This window comes from Scophthalmus maximus, chromosome 1 (assembly GCF_022379125.1).
Source record: "Scophthalmus maximus strain ysfricsl-2021 chromosome 1, ASM2237912v1, whole genome shotgun sequence".
Classification (NCBI taxonomy): Eukaryota; Metazoa; Chordata; class Actinopteri; order Pleuronectiformes; family Scophthalmidae; genus Scophthalmus; species Scophthalmus maximus.
The window spans coordinates 25,922,138-25,945,733 of NC_061515.1; the positions used below are offsets into that span (position 1 = coordinate 25,922,138).

The following is a 23,596-nucleotide window of genomic DNA, read 5'->3' on the forward strand; positions in this document are numbered from 1 at the left end:
ACAACTGCACACCACAGAGACCAAAGTTCCTTGTACAAAGTTATTCATTATGCACAACTTATTAAGATTTACTACAACTGCTAACTTGATGGTTATAATACTTAATTCATTGATGAATTTATATCTACAAAACACAAAGGTTAACTGGTAGACAGTGGGCTTTCATCACAACCTGACAACCCAGAAATGACGTCATTGGTGGATAGAAACTGATGAAACATTTGTAAATATGTTACTGACATAAACCTTATGGGTGCCCTACAGGAGAGTTGAACAATATTCATTAAAAAAAGTCACTGTTCGTTTTGTAAACTTTAGAGGGCGCTACTTAAGAAAACTGATCAACCGAATTCAGCCATTTTTCTGCTGTAAGTTTTTGTCACGTACAGTCAAAAGTACACTTCCTCGATGAGCGATTTCAAAACAAACTGTTTCTTGCAGAACCTATGCCCCGGGCAGGTGCTCGACTCGACGCTGCTTTTATTTTGAAGGCAACTCCCTGTTACATCCGGCGTTACTCACGCTAACTCCGACAGAGCCATCCGCTGTCGGTGAGCATCAGCCAAACATTAGCTTGCTGAGTAGCTTTGGGCCAAACTCCCCGCAAACTGGTCTCCGATAACCCATGAGCCGCAGAAGGATTCACAGTTTCGCCGAAACGAGCCCGTCTCCCCCGCTCCACGGCGCCTCCATGGAGCCTTCCGGGCCGTCGAGCCGAGCGGACGGCGATTTCCTGGCGATGGAGCCCGACGAGGAGCTGCTCTGCTCGGTCGGCGACATCACCGAGCACCTCGGTCGGAACATCACCGTGGTGCTGGAGACCGCGCTGTCGGAGATCCGCAAGATGGTCAGCATCCGGATACGAGTCCTGAAGACGGAGCTGCGCGACAAAACCGAGGAGGTCGACGCGCTGCGGGCGCGACTGGATACCGTGCAGCGGGACGGCAGGGACCACTTCCCCGGCGGCGCGACCTCGGACTCGTCCGCCGAGGCGGGCCACAAGAGACCCGACGGCGGCTCCGGGGCGAAGCACGGCAACGCCGACCCCAGGCGGGTCAAAACGATCGTGCCCGGCGTGAAGAAGGAGAACATCGACGCCATTTGTGACTACCTCATGAAGGACAAGAACTCGAGAGGTGGCCCGGAAATGGACGGGGACCACGGCAGCCAGACCGGCGACAGGGAGATGCGCCAAGAGCAGGACGCGCACTCGCTCAACCTGTGGCCCGACAGCGGGATGGCCGGCTCCGAGTCCGGACACGGGGACTCCGAGTCCACCACGGACGACATCTTCGCTATGCTCCCCTCCGGCAGCAAACGAATGTACGACTACGAGTGGATCACGCCGATCGAGTACTCGTCCGACCTGAAAGGTGAATACGCGCGGGGGACGCGTCTGGCGACAGCGCGTGTAATCTTAAAAAGAAACCAAAAAACACCCCGGCCTCTTTGCGGAAGACCGATGGACGCATGCAAACCGATTGAAGGTTGGGGGGGGGGGGGGGGGGGGGGGGGGGGGGGGGATCGGAATGAGACATGAGCGTTCAAAAGAGATCGAGCCGTGAAATGTGCCCAAAACAAGCGGGACAGTCAAGTCAAAGTATGTCGTTCGCGGTAGTGAGCAGAGCCGGCCCGAGCCTGCATGGCACCAGAAGCAGTATTTGATTTGCGTTAGTATTAGTTGTTTTTTTGTGACATTGTCTTTAGATAGATAGATACTTTATTCATCCCAAGATGGGAAATTCCGTATATACACAAATAAATGTACAATGTACGAATTGCAAAACATATAGAGAATAAGAATAATACAATTTAAAGATACGTACATGGAGTATTAACAGTGGATATGCTGCCTTTCCCATCAACTGTCTGACTACATTGGGCATGGGTAAGCAGCCGCTTAGTTCCCTTATGCCTTGGGCATCGGTGGCTGTACATAAGGATGCATCGCCACTTCCTTTTGTCCAAAAAGCGAAGCTGAAATACCTCGGATATGCCAGTGTTGCCATGCTGCGTCATTTGGAGCCAGAGTCTGCACAGTCGTCGATCATGGAGTGGAGCTGCAGCATTACACATTCCACAACCGCCCGGCCAGTCACAAATCAATTCCAGCTGTTAACTATGAAGAGTCACACCCACTTTCAGAGCATCGCTTAACTGATCAAAGCTGCAACGAGAAGGGTCATCACATCACACCTTTGTGCAAGTCCGCTGGTGGTGCAGATGCAGTGCAGGTTCACAACCTTTGCGATACGTTGATCCTGCACAAAGGAGCAAGACTTTTTCTGTGAATATTTCATGCACATGTAGACGAGGGGGATAGCTTATACTTTATTTTATTTCTAAATCTAGAACAAGATGTTGTGTCACATAACTAGAGGGACAAATGAAAGGGTAGACGGAGACAAATATAGTCCTGGGCAACAGTGAAGTAATAATATCAGACATCACAAGTGTCTTTTAGTGCTGACTGATAAATTATCTGTACACACTTGATGAACTTGCACCAGAAAGACATGGCAAAAGATACATTTATTTATTTTGGGATGGTACTGGAAACCTGTTATTATAAACAAGCCTACGGGCTAAAGACTAGGGCTAGAACTAATACTGTCTCTCTCTCTCACTCACTCACTCACTCACTCACTCACTCACTCACTCACTCACCCACTCACCCACTCACCCACTCACTCACACTCACACTCACACACATGCTGCAAGGTTCAAATTCTAAATTGTGGTCTTCCTGTTGGATTTAGGTCATAGAAACAAACTATTTTTTTCAAGTCTTGGCCTGATATATCTACCTACCAAGTTTCATAAATCTAGTAGAAATTAGTTACTTAATTGAAATGTGTAGTGTGCACAAGCAAGGTATCTTCCCCATCTTACCCAGGCCAAACCATCATCACCTACATCGCTTTATCTCACACACGCACACACAAAAACAAACAATGCATCCTTGGTGCATTAATACAAGTTCCTCCCAAACTGTGTTCAGTGTTCACTTTTTTAATCAGTGCAATTGCATCTTGAACTTCTATGCAGGTTCACCTTTTACCTTCCCTACTATTTATAAGCTACAAAGAGCTCCATGAATGCACACCTTCACAACAACTTCCTGCCAAAACTGTAAATCTTTCAGTAAATCTTTTATCGGGTAAACATGTTAAACTATGTACAACTTTCCTCTGGAGATGATTCACATGTTATGTGATCATATTTTTTCCTAGTGATGAAGGCGCCGGAGTGTGAGAACACCCTGACTGGCGAGACGGATAATGATGATGACGACGATGACGATGATGAAGACGAGTCGTCGAGGAGGGAGGAGGGTGGACTTGACCAGGCCCAGGTTCCGCTCTCACATGTCCCGCCCCCTGACTTCTCCATGGATCCCCAGAGCTCCTCACGGGAGGGAGGGAGTCCCCTGGAGGGCAAAACAGACAGGCCTGAGACAGGTTGGTGAGAATTGGGAGAAAGAAAATGAGTGACTTTCAGAACCAAAAGTGCGATAGAGTTAAAAGATAGATGGACTGGTGTAATATATTAAAGCAGTCATCTTCACATCCTGCAATGCTTTGGCTGAAAGGACAGTAAGGACCAGTAAATTCAAGACCTAGAAGGTTCAGCAAGCCATCATCAGAGGTTGCTGGGATGAAAGTTCAAGTGATATTTAGTTTGATACCCCCTCTATTATATAAAGAAACCAGCTGTAGGGAATTAATACCAGATAATTGACTTGAAGTTGAGTCAATTTCTGGTTTTGTTGTTTTGCGTCGGTATAAAAGCTTGAACCAGTTTGATTTAATGCAAGCAATTGGACTTACATGACTCATCATTATGACAGTTTCTGGCAATTCAAAAGTAGCTTATATCAGCAACCTGTGTTGATAACATTGCCCATCAATATCCCAGGTTTTATGTCCCATATTAAATTGGTTCAATGGTGACACCTTAATCCCATGGAACAATATCGAGACGAATCCGGTAGCCCTAATTCCACTAACCAACATTTTGTTCACTCTTTCTGCTTGAAAATGAAATATGGACCTGTGCAATAAAAACACCATGTGTCGATCAGTTGTCCTGAGTGTGGTGCCGTACACCATAGACTTAAATTGTGAAACTGTTAAAACTGTTGACTGAACATACCCAACTATAAAATTAGCAAATTATTCTCTTAGTGCCATGGAGTTTTATTCTTTGTATAACTTAAAATAAAGCCCAGAAAAGTCATTTTTTCCTGAATGAAGTGCACTACTATGTAAAAACAAACTCTGTATAAAAAATTAAAGAGAGAGAGCGCTAGAGTGACAGCAGGGCAAACAGCGATGCACACAGTTTTCAAATCAAATATGTGGGACATGAAAATACCAGAGTTCTGCAACAACTAACTAAAATCTGTGGACAATGATATCATGTCATGTTTGAAATGTTAAATGTGTTTAAATGTTATATTACAAAAAGTCACACCATGAAGAAGATCTGATGATGGTGTGATGTCAAATTGCATTAAAACAACTTGAATTTAACTTATACAATGCAAATTGTCCAAGTTAAATTCATTTCAAATGACATGAATCTCATGTCAGTGATGGATCGGTTTGTAATATTTGAATGCAAAAATGTAAAATGTGTTGTGGAGAATCCAATGTGAACTTTATTGTACTTTATATTTTGGATGTAGACTATCTAACCTGTCTGTTTTTAATTATTAAACATGATCCAATACCCTACACTCTGATTTCAGGTCAGCAGTTCCCCGGTCACACCTACATCTGCTCTCTGTGTGGAACCTTCTGCCCTGACTCTGTGTTCCTGGAAGAACATATTAAACTGATACACTCAGACTCCACTGGTGCCCAGACTCTCCAGGCCCTGCAGTCCACCTCAACCGCGGTACCCACTATGGGGAACAGCAGCAGTGACTCCTTGAGGGCTGAAAGAGAGCAGAGCGAGGATGGCACACAACCTGGGGCTGGAGGCGGGATCAGTCGGGGACGAGGACTTGTGAAAAAGGAAATAAAAATTGAGGGGGGTTATGAGTGTGGGGACTGCGGCCGCCATTTTAACTATCTCGGGAACCTGCGACAGCACCAGCGCATCCATACCGGGGAGAAGCCCTTCATGTGTCCAGAGTGTGGGGAGAGATTCCGACACGCAGCCCGGTTAAAGAGCCACAGGCTGGTGCACAGCGGAGCGCAGAGCCCCTTCCCTTGCCCCCAGTGTGGCAAAGGTTTCTCAGTGCTGTCTGGACTAAAGAGACACCAACGGGTGCACACTGGTGAGAGCCCGTACGCCTGTCCTCAGTGCGGACGGCGCTTTAAGGAGCTTGGGAACCTGTACACCCACCAGAGGATTCACAGCGGGGCCACGCCTTACTGCTGCCAGCAGTGTGGACGTAGTTTCCGTCACCTGGGGACATACAAGAGCCATCGCTGCAATGCAGCACCATAAGCAGAAATTGAAAGGACGTGTTTTCTGGCTCTGAGGTGTGTGTCTTCATTGTGTGGCCGTCTGATGTCACTGTGGGAGAACAATGCTGGATTATCTGAGATGCAGCCCAACCTTTCATGTTTTGTAACATTCATGGCATTTCTCCTCAGGCATCAAGAAACACTGTGTCATTGAGCTTGATGGTTCATTACAGACTCTCTGGAAACAGTCTCAACTCAAAGTTTTACTTACTTATTGAACAGCTTTTATTGGTATCACACACTCACAACTGAAGTCTGTTCAGTTGTCATTAAAAAAAGTTCTTCATGATCTTGTCACGCTGACACTGTTAAAAATTCCTAAAAGTCTGAGCACCTACAGTTCTGTTTTGGTTTTACATGTTTCAGACACCCATTCTCTATCATTTGGATTTGCCTGAAAGGATAGTTTTTCTATCATTTCTATCTGTTAAGATAACCCCCATTTCAACAAAGTCAGAATTGGCATACATACAAACCATCAGTCGGGAAACAAACCAATGACACACTATCTAAACCACTTTATTTGGTGGCCAAACTGTGAGAGATAAGAGGGTTTTGTTAGCCAGTTCACTTATTAAATAAAAGATTGTTTGTGCTGAGACGGCCAATGGAGTGGAAAATGGTTAGCTTTTGTAAAGTGATTTTAAAATAGAATACATGATTTTGGAAAAAGTGCCCAATTAATTGGTAGTTTGAGAATCCTTGCCACCGTCACGTGGTTTGAGTACAATAGGAGCTACCATACAAAATAATGAAGCAAGTTACATACAAGAGAGACTAAACAAGAAAGCTTGGTGAAACACAGCAATGAAATGGTATTGAATAAATGTTTGTCTCGATCAATCCATTTATTGATTTACACCTTGGTCCCCTGAGACTCTAGTACCCCCTTCATGACCCCTCACTCTCTGGAGAAAGATGGATATGTACGAGTAGTAGGACATCATCACCTTCATGTGGACCATTTGTGTAACTGCAACAAAAAAATATCTTATGCCTCATATGATAATGCTAATTGTCTTTCACCATGATACTGTTTTGGTGCTATGTGTAGTGCAGAAAGTTTATCATAAAATTATTAAAAAGTGTAATCCAATGTTACAGACTATAAATTGGCTATTTTATGTTTGCTTGTATGATGACTAAAATTGTGTAATGGTTGAAAAAACATACTTGTAGGAAATTCAAATCACAAGTATCTGGTGGTCTGGTTTGATCTCGTTTCCTCATTTGATCTGATTTAGTGAAAGACCATTAGAAAAACTGTCCCATTTTACTGAAGCTTGTCTGAAAAAATGACTTTCTTAACACTGGAAGACAAAAGGCAGACTAAGCAACTTATCCAAACATGTGGAAGCTAAAAGCCAACCATTGAAAATCTGCTCTCTAATAAACAGTTGTCTTAAATTCATAAATGAAATAGGGTATTTTTTAGGTAAAAGTAATTAGTGTGTGTGTGTGTGTGTGTGTGTGTGTGTGTAATCCATCCATTATCTACACCAGTTTATCCTTTAAGGGAGGGGGGCTGTAGCCAATCCCAGCTAACGTTTTGTGAGAGGTGGGATATACAGGGTTAACCTTCACATCCAACCAACATTCACACCCACATTCACACCTATTGGATCATAAAGTCTGCCATAATGGATTTTTTTCATTTAGATAATTTGCATAATTGAAAAGAACTAAAATTAGTAGCCTTTTCAAAAATTTGGATCTTGACTCTATCAACACCAAAGTTGAAGTACAGCCTTTGGGGGCGGGGGTACACAACTCAGTGCATAGCAGAAATTTTGTCAGAACTTCTATAATGCATTCATAATGTTTTATAACTGTCCTCATAAACACACAAAATACATTCAGATGCACTATATCAACAGTCAGACATTATAGATGTTGCCTATAATGATTATAAATTCAAGTGTTACCAACAAAAAAAAAGAACAGCTCAGCTAACAGGAATGGAGTGGATCTGTAAACTGAGAGCTGTTGCAGGGATGACAATGCTGGAATTAGGTCAGAGGGGGAGTGAGACAGAGAGCGAGAGAGAAGAGAGAGAGCGAGACCCCCTCTGAGAACTACAACCTGGTTTTGATCAGCACATTCCATTAGTCAGTGCAATCACAATGCTTCCTTACTGTGCTCTGGTGGTATTTTCTGTAAAAACTCTTTCTAAAAACAGAGGGCCCACTGAGGATCATGGTTATTTTGTAAATTACAGTATCCTTTCTGTCACACAGCCACCCCTCCCTCCACCCACATTCATTCCTCCACTTTTCTGAAGAGGTGACTGCATTACCACATGGCTTTTCAATTCACCATTGCTCCAAGGCCAAGTAAAAGGTGAATGATGGGAAAATAATAATCTGTACAATATGCTTCAAATGATTAGAGCAGTGATGTCGTCATAAATACAATAGCACACACATCAATGCCATCCACAAAACCTTATGTCATATGCTGACAAATAATTTGTGCCCTGTGGTCCATCATTATCTTTCCCGAGAACTTTCTAGAATAGTTTTCCAGATAGAAGTTTAAAAAATATGCTGAAAATGTATCCGCCAAGACACTGAAAGGTCTGGGAAAAGCTAGCCTACTACTGCTTCCACGATCAACAATAAAATTGCACACAGAAACCCATCATACCTTTTAATTCATGATTTCTTAACATATCATAACAGAAAAACAGACATTAGATGTTTCTTTTATTTTACAATCAACTAATAAAATAAAGATGTATTTCAACAAAAAACAAAGTAAGTGCTAACAAATCTTTATTTGTTTTTTTTTTCTCCTTTGGTTTATTCAATTTAAACACCATAAAATCCAATGAGGACTTCTCCAAAAAAAGACAATGTAGCATTCCTCTCCAGTGTAATGTAGAATTTTGTAATCTGGGTTCTGAAATCTTTCAGATTTAATTGTCTTTATAAACTGTTCATTATCTTTGCAGCAAGAAGTTTCACAACAATGACTATAGTTTCACACAGCTGAATGTGATCCACCACAGCATTTAATGGCTGGGCTAAGACATAGACGTCTGGGGGATACTAATGAATTATGGTTATGAAGTGTGATTGATGGCAATTCAAATATGCAGGCTAAAATTGGCTATCAGCCCCCACAGCATTCCTTGTGCAATGTGAACATCTGCAGTTATTATTATTTTAAAAAATCAGGGAAAGGAGAAGTGTGGTTAAACTGGACATCAGTGGGGAGAGATATTTGCATGTGTAGACAGCCATTCCTCTGCATATCACCCTAGGTTTATGGGGTCCATAAACAGTGTAATTCATTTAAGATTCTTCTCTTAAGATTTTCTGGCTTTGGACTCATACTATTCAAGTCCAAAACAGGGATTTTCAAATTGTTTTTCCCAGCAATATCATGACTGAAGAATGTACTTTTTCTTGAAGGGATATTTGCCTTAAATGTTGTATTACCCACCGCTGACGTGAACTAACAATGCAGGTAAATCCTTTAAACACAGTTGACAGTTACATTTGACTATGGTGTTATGCTAATGAAATTAACTGAGCCTGATGATTTTGAGTTAAAGACACCCTGCAGTTTTGCTACCTCAAAAATGCAGAATGGTTTTTCCATCATTACAATGATTTCCATGATTCTCCAGCTGTGAAATACTGAAATTCATAAATGTCTACACACATTATCGTCAAACATTAGCAGATCTTTTTACATTAGTTCTGAAGATGGTTATAACAACGAAGCCGTGTGCAATTATAACTTAATCAGGTCAAACCTTAAAGCAGTTCATAGCACACAGCAATTGCGTCCCAAAAAAGTCAGGAGGTTTCCCGTGTACCTTCATCACCTCTATCAGTTGATATTCAACAGCAATATCCAAATGTATTCAGATTGGGCAGTTCCACAGTCAGATAGGGTAAAACAATTAGTTTGCCTGTTTACCAGGTTCATTAATCACTCTTGCTTACCTCTGAAACAGAGTGTGTTTATTTAAATGTCAGTTTCTCTCATTTCTATTTAAACATGGGTCTTGACCCCTGATGATGGGTTAGGAGCTCCCTGTGTATCATGAGCCCCTGATATCCAGTGGTAGCAGTCAGTGATATTCTTACTGCGGGGCTGATGATTACAGTGTGTACAATAGATGATGCCCAATACCAGCATCACCAAAATGAACATGCAGATGGGCACTAGGAGTCCCACCAGGAGCCAAGTGCTGTTTTTCTGCCCACTGTCTTCCCAGACAGAATCCAGGATGTCTTCACTCTGTCCACCCTCACTTGAGGGTGGCTGGGATGTGGTAAGCTGGGTGAGAACAGTTGGATCTAGGGAGTGTTTTATCTCCACATAATTCATGTCCTCCTCCCCAAACTCCTCCTTTGGGAACTCAGATTGTTTACTAAGTGGGTACTGTTCTTCGTCTTCCTCATTGTGGTAGCTAGAATCTGTAGGCATGTTGTGGTCTGTGACAAAATCCTCTGGATTTCCTGGTTTATGGCTGGAAGTGGTGAGCCTAGCCCACCAATTCCTAGCTCCCTCAGAGATTGTAGATGTGGAAAGGAAGGGAAGAGCTGTGGTGTCAACTTCTTCTGGTTGAGTGATAGAGCTGGTGGTGGGTGGGGGCGTGGTGTAGATGGTATTTGGAAAAATTTCCAGCTCTGACTGAGATGTATGCCCCCCCTTCAACCATTCTCCTCCATTGTCTATGTCTTCCTCATCTTTCTCAACCCCCTGTGTCAAAGGGTCCACTGCTGAATAAAGGAGCAGTTCCTCATGTGGAGCACTGGTGACCCAAATGACATCAGAACTCAAAACTCTGGGTGAATCAGTCAGCCAGTCCAGAGATTGCTCCTCCTCTGGAGGCCAGTCAGTGGGACTCTGCTGCAGATTCCAGTCATAGTCCATGGGGTCCCATACAGGCCCTGGTCGGTGGGTGACCCAAGGAAAAGGAGAGGTGATGGCAGATTGGTCATGTCCTTCCCTTTGCTTTCGACATGAGTATTGATCAGACATGAGTTCATAGCCTTCTTCACAGTAGCACTCAAAACCACCCTCATAATTCACACACATCTGCTCACAGGTCCCAGGGATCTGGCACTCGTCAGTGTCTTGACATCGGCTTGGGTCTTCAGGTACTGGGGAAAAGCCCAGATGACAGTGGCAGATATGAGAGCCTGGAGTGTTTTCACACGCATGTTCACATGGGTCCTTTATACACTCATCTAAATCCTCACATCCACCTTCATCATCTTGTTGGTAACCTTCCTGACATCGACATTCAAATGTCCCTGGAGAATTCTCACAAAGTTGTTCACAAAGACTTTGGAGGCACTCGTCTATATCCACACAGCCAACATCATCTGGTGAAAGCATGTATCCTTCAGGGCAGGTACAGCGATACCCAACTGAAAGGGGCAGGCAGTCAAACTCACATGGGGCCTCTTGACAAACATCAGACAACTCACAGCTGTGCCCATCATCTCCTAGTTGATATTGATCAGCACATTCACAGTAGAAGTGAGCACCAGCCGGCCTGCAGAAATGCTCACATCCACCATTAACCTGATCACACCAGTCCTGTGATACAGAAGGATTAGAACAAAAAGGGGGGTCTCTTGACCATCCAACAGAGCCATCCTCCTTCAGCACACACAAAACTGATTGTTCCTCCTTCGTGCCTACGGGGCATGGCAAGGTAGCAACAGATCCAAAGGGTACATGGGTTAGCAGTGTGCTTAGTAAGTTAAATGGTGTCACGTAAAGGACATTCCCTCCACCTTCACTCCATAAGGCAGGACACATCCCTTTGTAGCCATAATGACAAAGATACCCATCTACAGGGACTGAGCAGGAACCATCCAGCCATTTTAAATCATCATTCTGCTGTTCAATGTTGTAGTCCATGAACACGCAGCGTGGCACCATACACTTACTAGGCGAGTCTTCTTCCTGCCAGTTGGTATACTCTGTGTCTTGATCTCCAGTAGTCCAAGAGAAACCCCGCAGTGTGCGCGTAGTGGTACACTGGCGAGGATGGCGCTGCAGGCCAATCCATACCTGGACCTTGGTGCGTGAGTGGCGTAAGTCCAGAGCTGAGAAAAGTATGGCAATAGAGGTGGCATCCTCCTTTCGTTTGATGGTAGCTAGGTTGCCACCTTTCTCTTTGCAAGCTCTCCATGAGTCCAGAAAGGTTTTTCGTTGAAAATAGACCACAAAGCAGCCATCAACATCACATATCGCATCCCTCTCTCTCAGGTCTTGGCCCAGGACTGAAGAAACTCCGACGAGAAAAGCCAGCATGGAGGTAAAGAGAAGAGCAGAAGCACTGCTCACCAGGGAACCCATTCTTTTGAAGAAAAAAAATATGACTACCTGCCAGGCTGTCAACCTAACTTTCTACCCACTTTTATGCCCCTGCCTTTGAAACTTTCCTTTGAATGTGGCTTTCTCACTCTGTATTTTCTCCCTAAATTTGTACCCTAATTTGGCTCACTGTGTTCTTCACTCTGCCCCACTAAAACAGATCTGAGCTGGAGTTGAGTGCCTGCAGATTGTCCGAAGATTTCAGAGAGCAGGCAGGGAGGGGAGAAATGTGAAGGGGGTAGAGGAAGTGATACATAGCAAGAAGGAGGGAGGGCAAAAGGAGAGAGGGAGGGAGCTGAGGAAAAGAATTGTATGTTTTTCTGAAGAGGTGGTGGTTGGGGGTTGGGGGTGCTATGTGTATGTATGGGTCAGAATGGGGGGTTGTGCAACAAACCTTGCATTTCTCTCTTTGTCATATGGTTTTCATGAGTGCCGTTCATGGACATAGTTTGGTCCTCTGCCATTTATCTGCACAGACATATCTCAGGCCGATTCACACTCACACAGGCCTACATCAAATTGTAGCACTGTTGCCCAGTTATAAGCCATGTTCTGGATCCACCACTGCCTTGAAAAAAGTGATTTTGTCAATGTCTGTATACACATACAAAGCAGAAAAGTGCATGTAAGAGGGGTGCTCAGCGAGAGCATAGCATGAGAAACTGGAAAAAATAAATACTGGTTCCATTCCAAATCAGTTCAGTAGTTTATGAAATTCTGGTGACAGAAAACAAATAGCAATGAAAAAATCTGACCTCCTTGTTGGCGATTATGAGCAAAAAACATGGTCACCATCAATCAAAATATCATTGAAAAGGGCTTGGCCAATCTTGGCTATAACTATTTAACTTTGTCAATCCTCATGGAGCATGGTAAATATCTTCTGGCCTTAGTGTGGAACAGGTCTACCAAATCACTTTCAGGTGTACCACAAATACCAAAATTGTGAACCTCAAATTTAGGTGTGCATGCTCTGGGTGCAAGAATAAACCAAAATCTGAAGTTCCAATCAATTGAATGTAATTTGTATAGTGACAAATTACAATTTAAGATGTTGATAAGTGTAAGTGGGTGTGGTCGAACACATCTTTGCTCATAACTCCAGATGCCTTTGAACAACCATGATTAAACTCACTGGGGACAACTTGTGCTCTCTTGGACATGCACATTGAGTTTCCTTCACATCTGATGAAAGGGAGACAAATGATGAAACTCTGAATGCAAATTTAATCAAACGATACATACATTTAATCTGCAATTATTTTGACAGTCTTTCAACAGAAGTTAACCCACTGAAGTGACTTTGTTCAGCTTTCTCAAGCCTGAAACCTGCTCATTGCTGCGTGCAGATTTGATTCATGCTGTTTGAGATGCTTCGCCTTGTTGAGCACAAAGGGACCTGCGTATTGCCACTTTGATTACACATGTTCATCGACAGCATTGATATTAAAGGCTACACCACACATATGCCCACAAAATAAATACATTCTTCTCATCAGGTCTTACTATCTCATTTTACATTGGAATTATCACTATATTGTTATCTTCAGATTTAAACCATTTTTGTTGTTGATTTATAGTAGCTTGAAAACTATTATTTTTCTTAAACGTAGCATACATATTGATTTAGCCGGATTTGTCTTCGTAACTTATATATACCAGTGCGTAATATAACTATTCAATAATTTAAAAAAAAAGTAACACTATCTTATTTTATCATTTACACGCACAATTGCTTTACTCTGTTCAAAAAGGGGAATAAACACACAATCACAACAATGGTTAAACACAATGGAAGGAGCCAGCGGCACCCGTAATAGTATGAATTTCACTGCATATGTCTATGATGACTTTGTAAAAGACGAAAAATTTCTTAAGGATAATATAAAGCCAAGCTGGGAATTAATGTGTGGAAATAGACAGATAGGAATTCGTGTATTTCCACACATTAATTCCCAGCTTGGCTTTCCACACATCCAAAATAAGTTAAAATTAAAATTAACTAGAAAAAAACTAAAACACAAAAAGTGTTTGCAGCTACATTAACAGCAACATTGCCCTCCTACATGCTAATGATTCTCAGACTGGGATAGGGAAGTAGGGGAAGTTGTTGAGGTCGCCAGTGTGAAGTAAGAGGGCCTCTGGGTTTTCTACAAAAATAAAGCCAGACTGGTGCAATAGAGACCTGTGTTTCTAAACGGATTAGGTTGGAGGGAAGAGGGTCTAAATAAGCTAACCCCAACTGGCGGCCCGCGGCTGACCGACTAACGCATCTGTGATAACAAGTTAATCAAGTGTGCACCACTCTTCTTCTTTATCCCACACCATACACTTGACCTCCGCCGTCAGTAGACGTGTGCTCTCTATGCAGGAGAGCAGTACCGACAGGCAAACAGATCGAGAGGAGAGAAGGCCGAAATCCAAAATCCAATGAAAATAGAAAAAAGTCTGAACACAGGCAAACAGACAAATCTCAAGAAATACAGACACAAAGCACATGGCACTAACATAACATTCTGGCAACATAATGAGCCAATAGACATGGAGCACAGGAAAGGATCTGAGGATCACAGGGAAACAGAAGTAGGACCGGGTTGGAGCAGAGCTTGAGTACTCAGGAGAGTCCAGAGGCAGAACAGGGACGGTAGCAGAACACCTCATGCTGGACAGGAACAGAACAAGAGATCTCAGGGTTATGGACTGGAGGCAGAGCAGGGGCGGAGCAGGAGACCCTGGGTGGACAGCCTGGGGGGTGGGTGTTATGATCCTGACTCATTTGTATTTGATTGTTTTTATTTTGCTCGTGTTGTTCTCCATCCCTGTCTCAAAGTTACGCTGTTCACCTATTTTGTTTTCTTAGGTATTGAGTCATAGGTGGTGCCTGATTGGACCAGAGGCTGGTGGCAAAATCTTTAAAAAGGTACCTGCAGCTTTTATTATTCGTTGTGATTGTCAATCTTCGTTGTGTTAATCCTTCTTTTTGGGACCATTTTTTGACTAAGAGTGACTCACAAAGCCCCTTAGCTAAAAGTAACACTTTTGTCTGGGAGAAGTTAAAAAATATATTTGAGAGGACTTACTCAGTCAGACCAAGTAACAAGTAATCAAAATCTGGCAGCTATAATTCCATATCACAATGTTTTGGATACTGAAATGATGCTGATTTACTTGGATCTCCAACCAACTGAAACAACCCAATCAGTACGGAAATTACGTTTTTGGCAATGCTGCGCATCCTGGCTTCAGGGAAATTGCAATTTTATTTTGCCAACAACGTGGGGTACCACAAGCTGTCCGTAAGCCAATCTAATCACTTAACAATAAGTGAAAAAGTGGTGTGTATAGAAGCGCCAATGAATGTTTGTGAAGGGGTGATGAAGAAAAAGCTTCATGTGCACAGATGTTTGATGGAAGATGGCTGAACTTCTTATTGGTGTTCACAGTGGTGAATAAAAGAATGAACTTGATTAGCCTCAGTTGTTCTTACTTGGATATGAGTTTATTCAACACATATCTGTATACAGAGAAGATTCTTGGTACAGCTCACATGCTGACAGCCAAACCAAAAAGCTTAAAGTATCATAGAAGCATTTTTAGTATCATACCAAATAGGAGGGGGCAGATTACACATCTAGGACACTAGAAGTCATGTCAGGATTGTTATTATCTTCTCGAAAATGGAGACCGTCTCAGAGCATATCTTATCCTAAAGCAAGGGACATGAAGACAACTCCTAAGATAAACATAAAACATCCAGATCTAAGGCATTCCTGGAGAGGCTTTCAGACCTCTCAGGTCAACTTTCTGTGAGACATAACTCTGGTGAATCCCAATGTACATCATAAACAATATTATATAAATTAAAATATGTATGGAAGTATTAACAATAATTAATTAAAGCTGCAAGCAGCGAGGATCAGGCCCTCGAGCATTTTTCTCGTCATTTTATGTCAATATCAATCAGCACCACAACTGTTGGGATATCGCTTTATTGCTTGTGCATTGTCTGATTTGTCCGTCAATATAATTTATGTGATTGGATGTATAACGCCCTCCTCGAATGCATCCAATAACGTGACTAGTTACTTTTGAGCACTCACCAAGCCCTGGTACTACGTCACCCCTCGCCACCCCCGTTCACACTGACTGTCAGTGGAGGAGGAGCAGTGGGAAGACGTCCGTTCATAAACCACATAGATTTAATCTGTAAAGCTGGGACTACATTTCCAGACACTAGAGAGAAAGCAGGTGACATGATACATTGACACTAGCCAAGCTAGCTACCGCTAAGTGTACAAGCTATGATAACCATTGCTAATTCGATTAGAGTGCCTAATTATCTATGGAGCAATGTAGCTAATGTGTTCACTTTTTAGATTGAGTGCACAGGGCATGTGGTGACAAAATATTTTTGGTTTTTGTGAATGATAAACAATGATAAAAACTGATATTTCTAGCTGATATATTTCTTTAGCTTGTAGCTTGCTTGAAATGTAACCAAGCTCTACTGTAAACTGTGTGCCTGTGTGTGCGGGCATTCATTCTTTCGCACGTGTGCTTACATGCGTGTGTGTGTGTTTGTTATATTCATATTATGATTTTACATCAAGATGTTATATATCTTACTAATACACGGTTTAACATTTTTAATTGAATGATCGTTTCATGCATTCTGACAAGAAATGATAAACCTATTGAATTAAAATGGTGCGGTGATTTTATATTGTTTGTATATGGTTTTTTATGATAATGAGGATCTTTCAGCTCAAATTGATAACTTTTTATGGTTGACATGTTCCACATTTAATCGTAAGAGTGTCATCTTGTGTTGGACTCGCACTGGTCAAAGTCTGAGTCTTGACTTGGTCTCGACCTCTCAAAGTCTGAGTCTTGACTTGGTCTCGACCTGTGAAAGTCTTGGTCTTGTCTTGGTCTCCGTACACTCGGCCTTGCTAATGACTTGGTCTCGGTAAAGGTGTTAACCACAACAATAGTATATACAATTGGCCTTGAAAAAATTCAGTTTTGCAAGAAGTAACATTTGACCGTAAGGCCGACTCTGAAAGACCTCACTATCTATAAATCTTCTCTCTGCTTCTATGCTTGGCATGAAGATGAACAGTGGCCAGATTTGTAGGTTTACTTTAATATCATAGATGAATTAGAAGTCTTGGCTTCAGCAGGGTGACCCATCATTAAGGAATCTAGATGGAGTTCAGCGCTATCAGACATTTTCCCACGGTCTCCACACTTAAGTTTATCCACCATGACCCCTACTACTCCATTACTGCTAAAATCAGTCTTAAAGTAATTTATATTTAGTGTCACCAGGCAGGGAATATACCCACAGACCATAAATACCATTGGCTTTGACAAAAGATGAATAGCCAGACAAAATATCCATTTACACTTACAGAGCAATTGCACAGACCCCCTCTACTGTGTATTGTTTTTTTTCCCCCCACAGTTGACTGCCGATGTGTGATTACGTTGCTGTAGGGCTGGAGTAGCCACACTGTCTCATGGGACGGAGTGTATGTGTTTGTGTGCAAGAATGCAGAGAGCCATGTGTCTCAGGCCTGGCTTACATCATGCCAGCAGTGTGTTCAGACTACCAAACCAGGGAGAAGTACAGTGCAGCATTGACACAGTAAGAAGGCAGACATGGGTTCTGTCTGTGTATGTAAAATCTCGCACCAAGAGACAGATTTTTAAAGACTTACTCATAAGTTCTGGAGATGAGTATAAGTTTTTACATCAACTGCCCATTAACATCCATTAAATCTTACAAAACTATTTTAAGGCTGAACTTTGACCTACCAAACTTACTGTGCTTTTGTGTGCAAAGTTTTGCATTGCAGTCAACAATTACACAGGGCATATTAGAGGATATTTTTGGCCTTTGTGCCTCCACTCTACCCTATGACATTTAGCAAGATAGCCGGCTGGTTGAATGTTGACCCACTGTTCAGTGTTGAATTATGTTCCCTTTTTTTTTTTACACAAGACATAATTTCAGTTTTCTTTTAAGCAACTCCGGTACATGTGTTCATACTGTTCAGTCTGTTCACTCAGGCACCTCCTGCACACATGTCCGTGTAGCAACATTAACAACAACAGGTAAGCAGGGGCCTGTTTCAGAAAGTGGTCCCTGAAGAGGTGGTTAAATTTAATCCGTGGTAAAGTGGTGCCGGAAGAGGTGGGTAATTTATGCCCTGTTTTTTTAAAGTGGCCCCTCCAGCAAAGGATAATCGCGCTGTTTCAAACAGTGACTTGTAAGATGACTCTTGCATTTTTAGTTCACCCTAAATGGGCTAGTAATATTTCCCTTTATATATAACCTTTCACTTGGAACAGCTGATTTGCAGGAGATAGTGGAGGTCTGTGTGTCAACATTATTTGAAAGGGGCACTTTGCAAATGTTACTGGTCCTACACAGGCCTAATGTAAGACTATATAAAACATATTCAAGATGAGGCAAACATGGAGTATCAGAAATTTAAGTTTATTTTTCATAATGACAGCCTTTTCTTAATCTATTACGGAGACATCTCATTGCTGCAATGTTAAAACATATGTTGAACAATGGCACTGTGCATCTACAGGTCTATTCATTAAGTTTACTATCATATGCAATTTTAATCACCATTGACTCTAATTGGAGGTGCGCCCAGCAGGACTCTGGCATGAGCCAGGCCGGATGCTCCATGTGACCGGAGTATTGTCGGTCGTTGCATTTAAATGCACTTCAGTAACCTGGTATTGTCGACGTGATGCTGTTAAAAGTGCCCATAGTTGTTGATGTCTTCACCTGAAGTTTTTGTATTTGAGGAGGCAGCATCTCTGTACCTGTCGTCCTGCTCTCTGACGGGGGTGGGGGACGTGGGGGATGGAGTGGGTGCCATCGCGGCAGCTGAACTGTCATCACTACTTGAGAGAAGTTGTCTTGCAGCTGCTGAATGATGAACATGAGAGGCGATTTAGAAGTGGATATACGCTATCATCGGGTGTCCCGGTGTGGTCTCTAAACTCCCTCGCCTGTGTGAGAGCTTGTCCACCGCATGTCCGTTGGACCAAAGAATGGATTCTTCACCTTTTGTTCATAGTATTTCTTTTCCCGGCCCTTAGCAGTCCAACATGCCTGATTTGCTTGGGCATAGGCCTGTGACAGACAGTCATGCGTCTGATCATACTAACTGTATTTGCACGGTTTACTGCTGGTAGGGGGCAGTCCTTTTAACCATTTTAATTGGCTTTGACTGGTGTTTTGTACATAAAACCTCCTGGAATAAACTTGTGTTTGCACCAGTAAAACCGTCTCTGTACTTCCTAGCTTGATTGCTGACAGTGCTTTCCACCTGATGTCCACCACGAACCTGTTCAAACAATATCTCTGAAGGCTCTCTGCAGCCATTTGTTTTTCTAAAATGTCACATTTGTCTGTTCTTGGCAGTCACAATTATTTGTTGTACCATAGTGCTGCCCCTCTCAAATGAGTTAATGATATTTTTTTTTTTTATATTTGTCTTTGTTATTCACTTGAAAAGTTTGATATTTGATTGATGGAGTAATGTAGGTTTCTTAACCTGATAAATTAAAGGTATTTATGTTTTAATAACACTTTTGAGAATTGTGTTTACATATATTTGTTTACATTTATGTAAATGCATGTACAGTCTTTGCACACTTGAATAAATAATAATCAAATGAAGACCTATATTTAACAATAATATATGGGAAGGAAACGCTCAAAGATCGAACAGTCGATCGTGATCGACGGGTTGGTGACCACTGGTCTAGGTGATAGGGTGTTAAGTGGAAAGAGAGAGGGAGATATGGAATCCAAGGGTTCATTATCAGGAATCCTATAAAAATTTGTTCTGTATATGTAGGCCTTATACTTTGCATATTAAAAATAGGCTGGGCCTTTTGTTATTCTGCAAACCCTGCAATTTTATGATAAGTGTTATTGATCGTGAGAACATTTACTATAAATGTCCAGGGAACACGTCTAACGCATCCAGCCTGCTAACTACACATCATACAGTATTATTGATCAGATGATCAATAGCAAAAAGCAGGACATAGAGAGGGCATCACTCTGGTGAGTGGCATCAGGGACCTCTGGAACTGGAAGTTATCAAAGATAAGGAATATATCTTTCATAAAGAACATCATCGGGTGTCCCGGTGTGGTCTCTAAACTCCCTCGTCTGTGTGAGAGCTTGTCCATCGCATGTCCATCTACACCTGCAACCTACACCTATTGGACGGTTCTAGTTGTCAATCATATGGCATCCACACTCCCAAGCATACGCCTATCTTTCTCTCAATTGTACCATAATTTACAAAATGAACATCATGTTGTATTGAAGACGACTTGAAACTAGCAGTTGGCACGATAAACAGTTTACTGACATTATCACCTTCTCAAATAGTCGGGACCAAAGGAAAACTTGGTCATTGCTGCTGTGTTTTTGATCATCCTTTTTTCCCCCTGCAACCATTAATCTAACCAACTGTGGTGCAGCTCTAAACCTGAGGATATAATAAACACTGCGCGAGAGCTCATGTGGTTACAAGAGTAGGCAAGGTTACACTCAGCCCAGAGAAGGCAAGCGACACTAGTGCGGGCTGTGCAATGGTGTGGTAGTCCTGGACAGGAGCCAGCTCTGCTGTGGGAGAACTCTTAAGAGATGTTTGCCATGCGAAAACCCCAGGGAGGTCCAGTTATTTCATGCCATGTTAAATTGGGGTCTGCTTTGGCACCCCGCCTCCTAAACTCAAAACAACTTGCTGTGGAGCAAAGGCTACAGTAACACAGGCCGCTATGACTCACACTCTAATCACCCTCTGATCAAGTTGGTGGATGTCTTTAAGCCCTTATTCGGCCATATGGCATAACATACACAAGGAAACTACTGCCCAACCCCTTGGTTAAGTAATTGATGAGAAATAGAATATTTTTTCTTCTCTTTCTTTTTTAATTAAACCAGTTTGGAGGAAAAACAATTCCACTGGTTGGAATATACCAATTCAGTAGTTCTTGCATTTTCTCTTTTGTCAGAACAGAGAGGCTCATTCAGATGTGTATTCAAATTGTTGAAATTAAAATCTCTTTTACAAAAGAGAACTAAAAGGTAAGAAACTCTCAGGCCTTGTGTCCTCAGGGGGAGGTTTACAACTGAAATATTTGATGTGTGTATGTTGGTTCAAACTCAACTGTGTCAAGACAGCCCGCTCTGAAAGCATTCTCACGCTCCAACAGAGCTTTCCCCAAAAATATAACAGGATGTTGAGGGTTAGACCATGAGGAGAGGGGTCAGGCAGAGGGCCGTGGGGAATTGGTTAATGAGCGAGCCAGAAAAAGATTGATTTTAAAGGACATAGCATTCAGTGCCATGTATGTCTTTGTTACTGCATGTTTCATTCAATCTCAGTCCATGTCGGAAGTGCCTTTTCTCACCAGTGTATTTTTAGCATTCTTTTTTATCCTACAGAGTTGTGTCCACAATTCCAAAAATACAGATAACAATGAAAAATTAAACTTTTGCCTTGAACCTCAGGGACATTTTGTAAGAGGGTATGTCTTCTTACAAGAGAGAATGCTGGGCAGAGATACATATTATTGGCTAGTCTGGTATAAAACCCGACTTGAATGACTGTGCCACTGGGGAGAAATTCTGCACAACATCTCACACAATATTTTTGTCCATTTTTAACTTAAACCCCTCACGACAGTCAAACCATTAGTGATACAATTCTGGAAAAAAAAAATCACACAGTATTTTCCAATTTCTATGGTTTTACACAGCAACGCATTTTTCATAAGTTATTGACAACAAATAATTGTTTTTCCACTAAGCAATGTAATTCTTCATCAACGTTTAGCATAATGGTTGCTTAGCAACACACAGTCTGATGAATCATGTTTGCACTGTGTGCACCACTTACTTGGTGGAAGAGATGGCACCAAGATGCACTATGGTAAGAAGGCAAGCTGTGATGCTTTGGGCAATGTTCTGCTGGGAAACCCTGGGTCCCGCCATTCATGTTGATGTTACTTTGACACATATCACATAGTATACCTAAACATTGTTGCAGATCAAGTATACCCCTTCATAGACATGGTATTCCCAAATGGCAGTGACCTCTTTCGGTAGGATAGTACACCCTGCCACTGTGCAGAAATAGTTCAGGAATGGTTTGAGGAACGAGTTCAAGGTGTTGACTTGGCCTTAAAATCTTTATCCAATTCAATCGGTGCTGGGCAAAAAGGGGGACCGACACAATATTAGGTAGGTGGTCATAATTTTATGGCTAATGGGTGTATGTCTTTACTATGTTTGCTTGCTTAGACCTGAACCCACTCAGTCCCAGTAAATATACTCTGAGATAATGGTGAGCATTGGTGACATTTGTCCTTGTCAGGCGACAGAAAATAACTCACATTTGCCTTCCCAAACAAAGTCTCCATGCTGTGGGACACAGGGGACCCAGTGAGTCAAAGTCACCACAGATATTTAATGTTCATGAAATGCGTAGGAAGGGAGTACAAACAAAACAAATAGCAAGTTAAGCTCTGGAGAGGATGACAGGCTATGGTTCCTAAGTTTCTCAGATGTTTTTTCTCATCCTGATGGGTGGGAAAAAAGGAAGGGGAGGGTAAGAGAGGATATGTTTTTAGGAAAGCGAGGAGAGACAGAGAGGATAACAACGTGAGGAGAGAAAGAGTGCTCCTCTCTATCCCGCAAGGAGCTGACCTCACTTGCACCCTAAGCCACTTTTGGGTCAAACTGCTCCACTTGACAGGCCCAGTAGTCATGCCTTGGATTCTGTATGCTCTATAAATGGCTGCTTATGCTCCAGCTGAGTGGGAATAAGCTGTAAGCGTAGGGGCTTCACTAAGTGGGAATCACTAAATTCTCTGGCAATCCCGACAACAGCTTGCAGCCTCTCTGTCAGGATCGACCTGTTCCTATCGTACAAAGTAGCAAGTCACCCTGAAATAGAATTACTCTGCTAACCGTGATAACATCACATAACTTCAATCAAATGTTTGAGCAAGAAGATATACTGCATAATTCTTTATATGTGATGGCCGTCATTCAGTAAGTGTGATGGCATTATGAATTCTTAATGAATTCAGAACACTTAAATGGAATTTCACTGCTGTGCTAGAGAAAACTGAAAAAAGGTTGTATCTATATTAGCGGAGACGCTGGCATGAGTCAGTTTTATATCTTTTTACAGTTATTCATGTTGAGATAACCTCCCAAATAACATTCCCACCAAGTTTGGTATGATCCATCCATGTGTTTTTGAGATATTTGTACACACAGACAGAGGTCTGCTCCCAACTGTGCTGGCATGCAGGTTAATAATCCTTCGAGGCAAAACCAAACAAATCCTCAAACTTGATAATGCCATATGTTGCAACTCTTCAAAGGCAGAATATAAGCAGATCTCTCTCACACACGCACGCATGCGTGTGTGAAAGACACACACACACACACGCACACACGCACACGCACACACAGCAGTAATCAATGGACTGATTTTCTGGGAGGTTGGTCTTTAGTAGGGATGCACCAGAATGAAAATTGTTGGCCGAAACCTGAACGTATAATACTGAATTCCGAACAATGTTTTTTTTTTAAACTTTTTCATTCATATTGACACTTCACCTTTCACCATCGCATAAATTGAATAGCCTAAAGTGCTTTTTAGTTTTGATTTTCATGGAAATAAAATGAATTACAAAAG

The 23,596-nt window shown here is 42.2% G+C and overlaps 3 protein-coding genes across 4 annotated transcripts in view; 1 reads left to right on the forward strand and 2 right to left on the reverse strand.

The window, feature by feature from the left end:
- LOC118282532 (SH3 domain and tetratricopeptide repeat-containing protein 1) overlaps positions 1 to 745 on the reverse strand; it is a 22,940-nt gene extending 22,195 nt beyond the window's left edge. Inside the window, exon 1 of one of the 2 annotated variants that reach the window (XM_035603829.2) lies at positions 523 to 745. The gene's annotated coding sequence lies outside the window, so the exon portion shown is untranslated. The remainder of the gene's footprint in view (positions 1 to 522) is intronic. The other variant, XM_035603741.2, reaches the window with a different exon arrangement.
- Positions 435 to 6,891, forward strand: znf16l (zinc finger protein 16 like). The gene is made up of 3 exons (XM_035604240.2): positions 435 to 1,373; positions 3,234 to 3,461; positions 4,754 to 6,891. The coding sequence occupies exons 1-3, from the start codon at positions 626 to 628 to the stop codon at positions 5,458 to 5,460; spliced, it is 1,683 nt and encodes a 560-aa protein (XP_035460133.1). The 5' UTR covers positions 435 to 625; the 3' UTR covers positions 5,461 to 6,891.
- A 1,225-nt stretch (positions 6,892 to 8,116) lies between these two features.
- On the reverse strand, positions 8,117 to 12,053 carry cd248a (CD248 molecule, endosialin a). Its single transcript, XM_035604107.2, has one exon. The coding sequence runs from the start codon at positions 11,811 to 11,813 to the stop codon at positions 9,486 to 9,488; it is 2,328 nt and encodes a 775-aa protein (XP_035460000.2). The 5' UTR covers positions 11,814 to 12,053; the 3' UTR covers positions 8,117 to 9,485.
- Between the last annotated feature and the right edge of the window lie 11,543 nt (positions 12,054 to 23,596).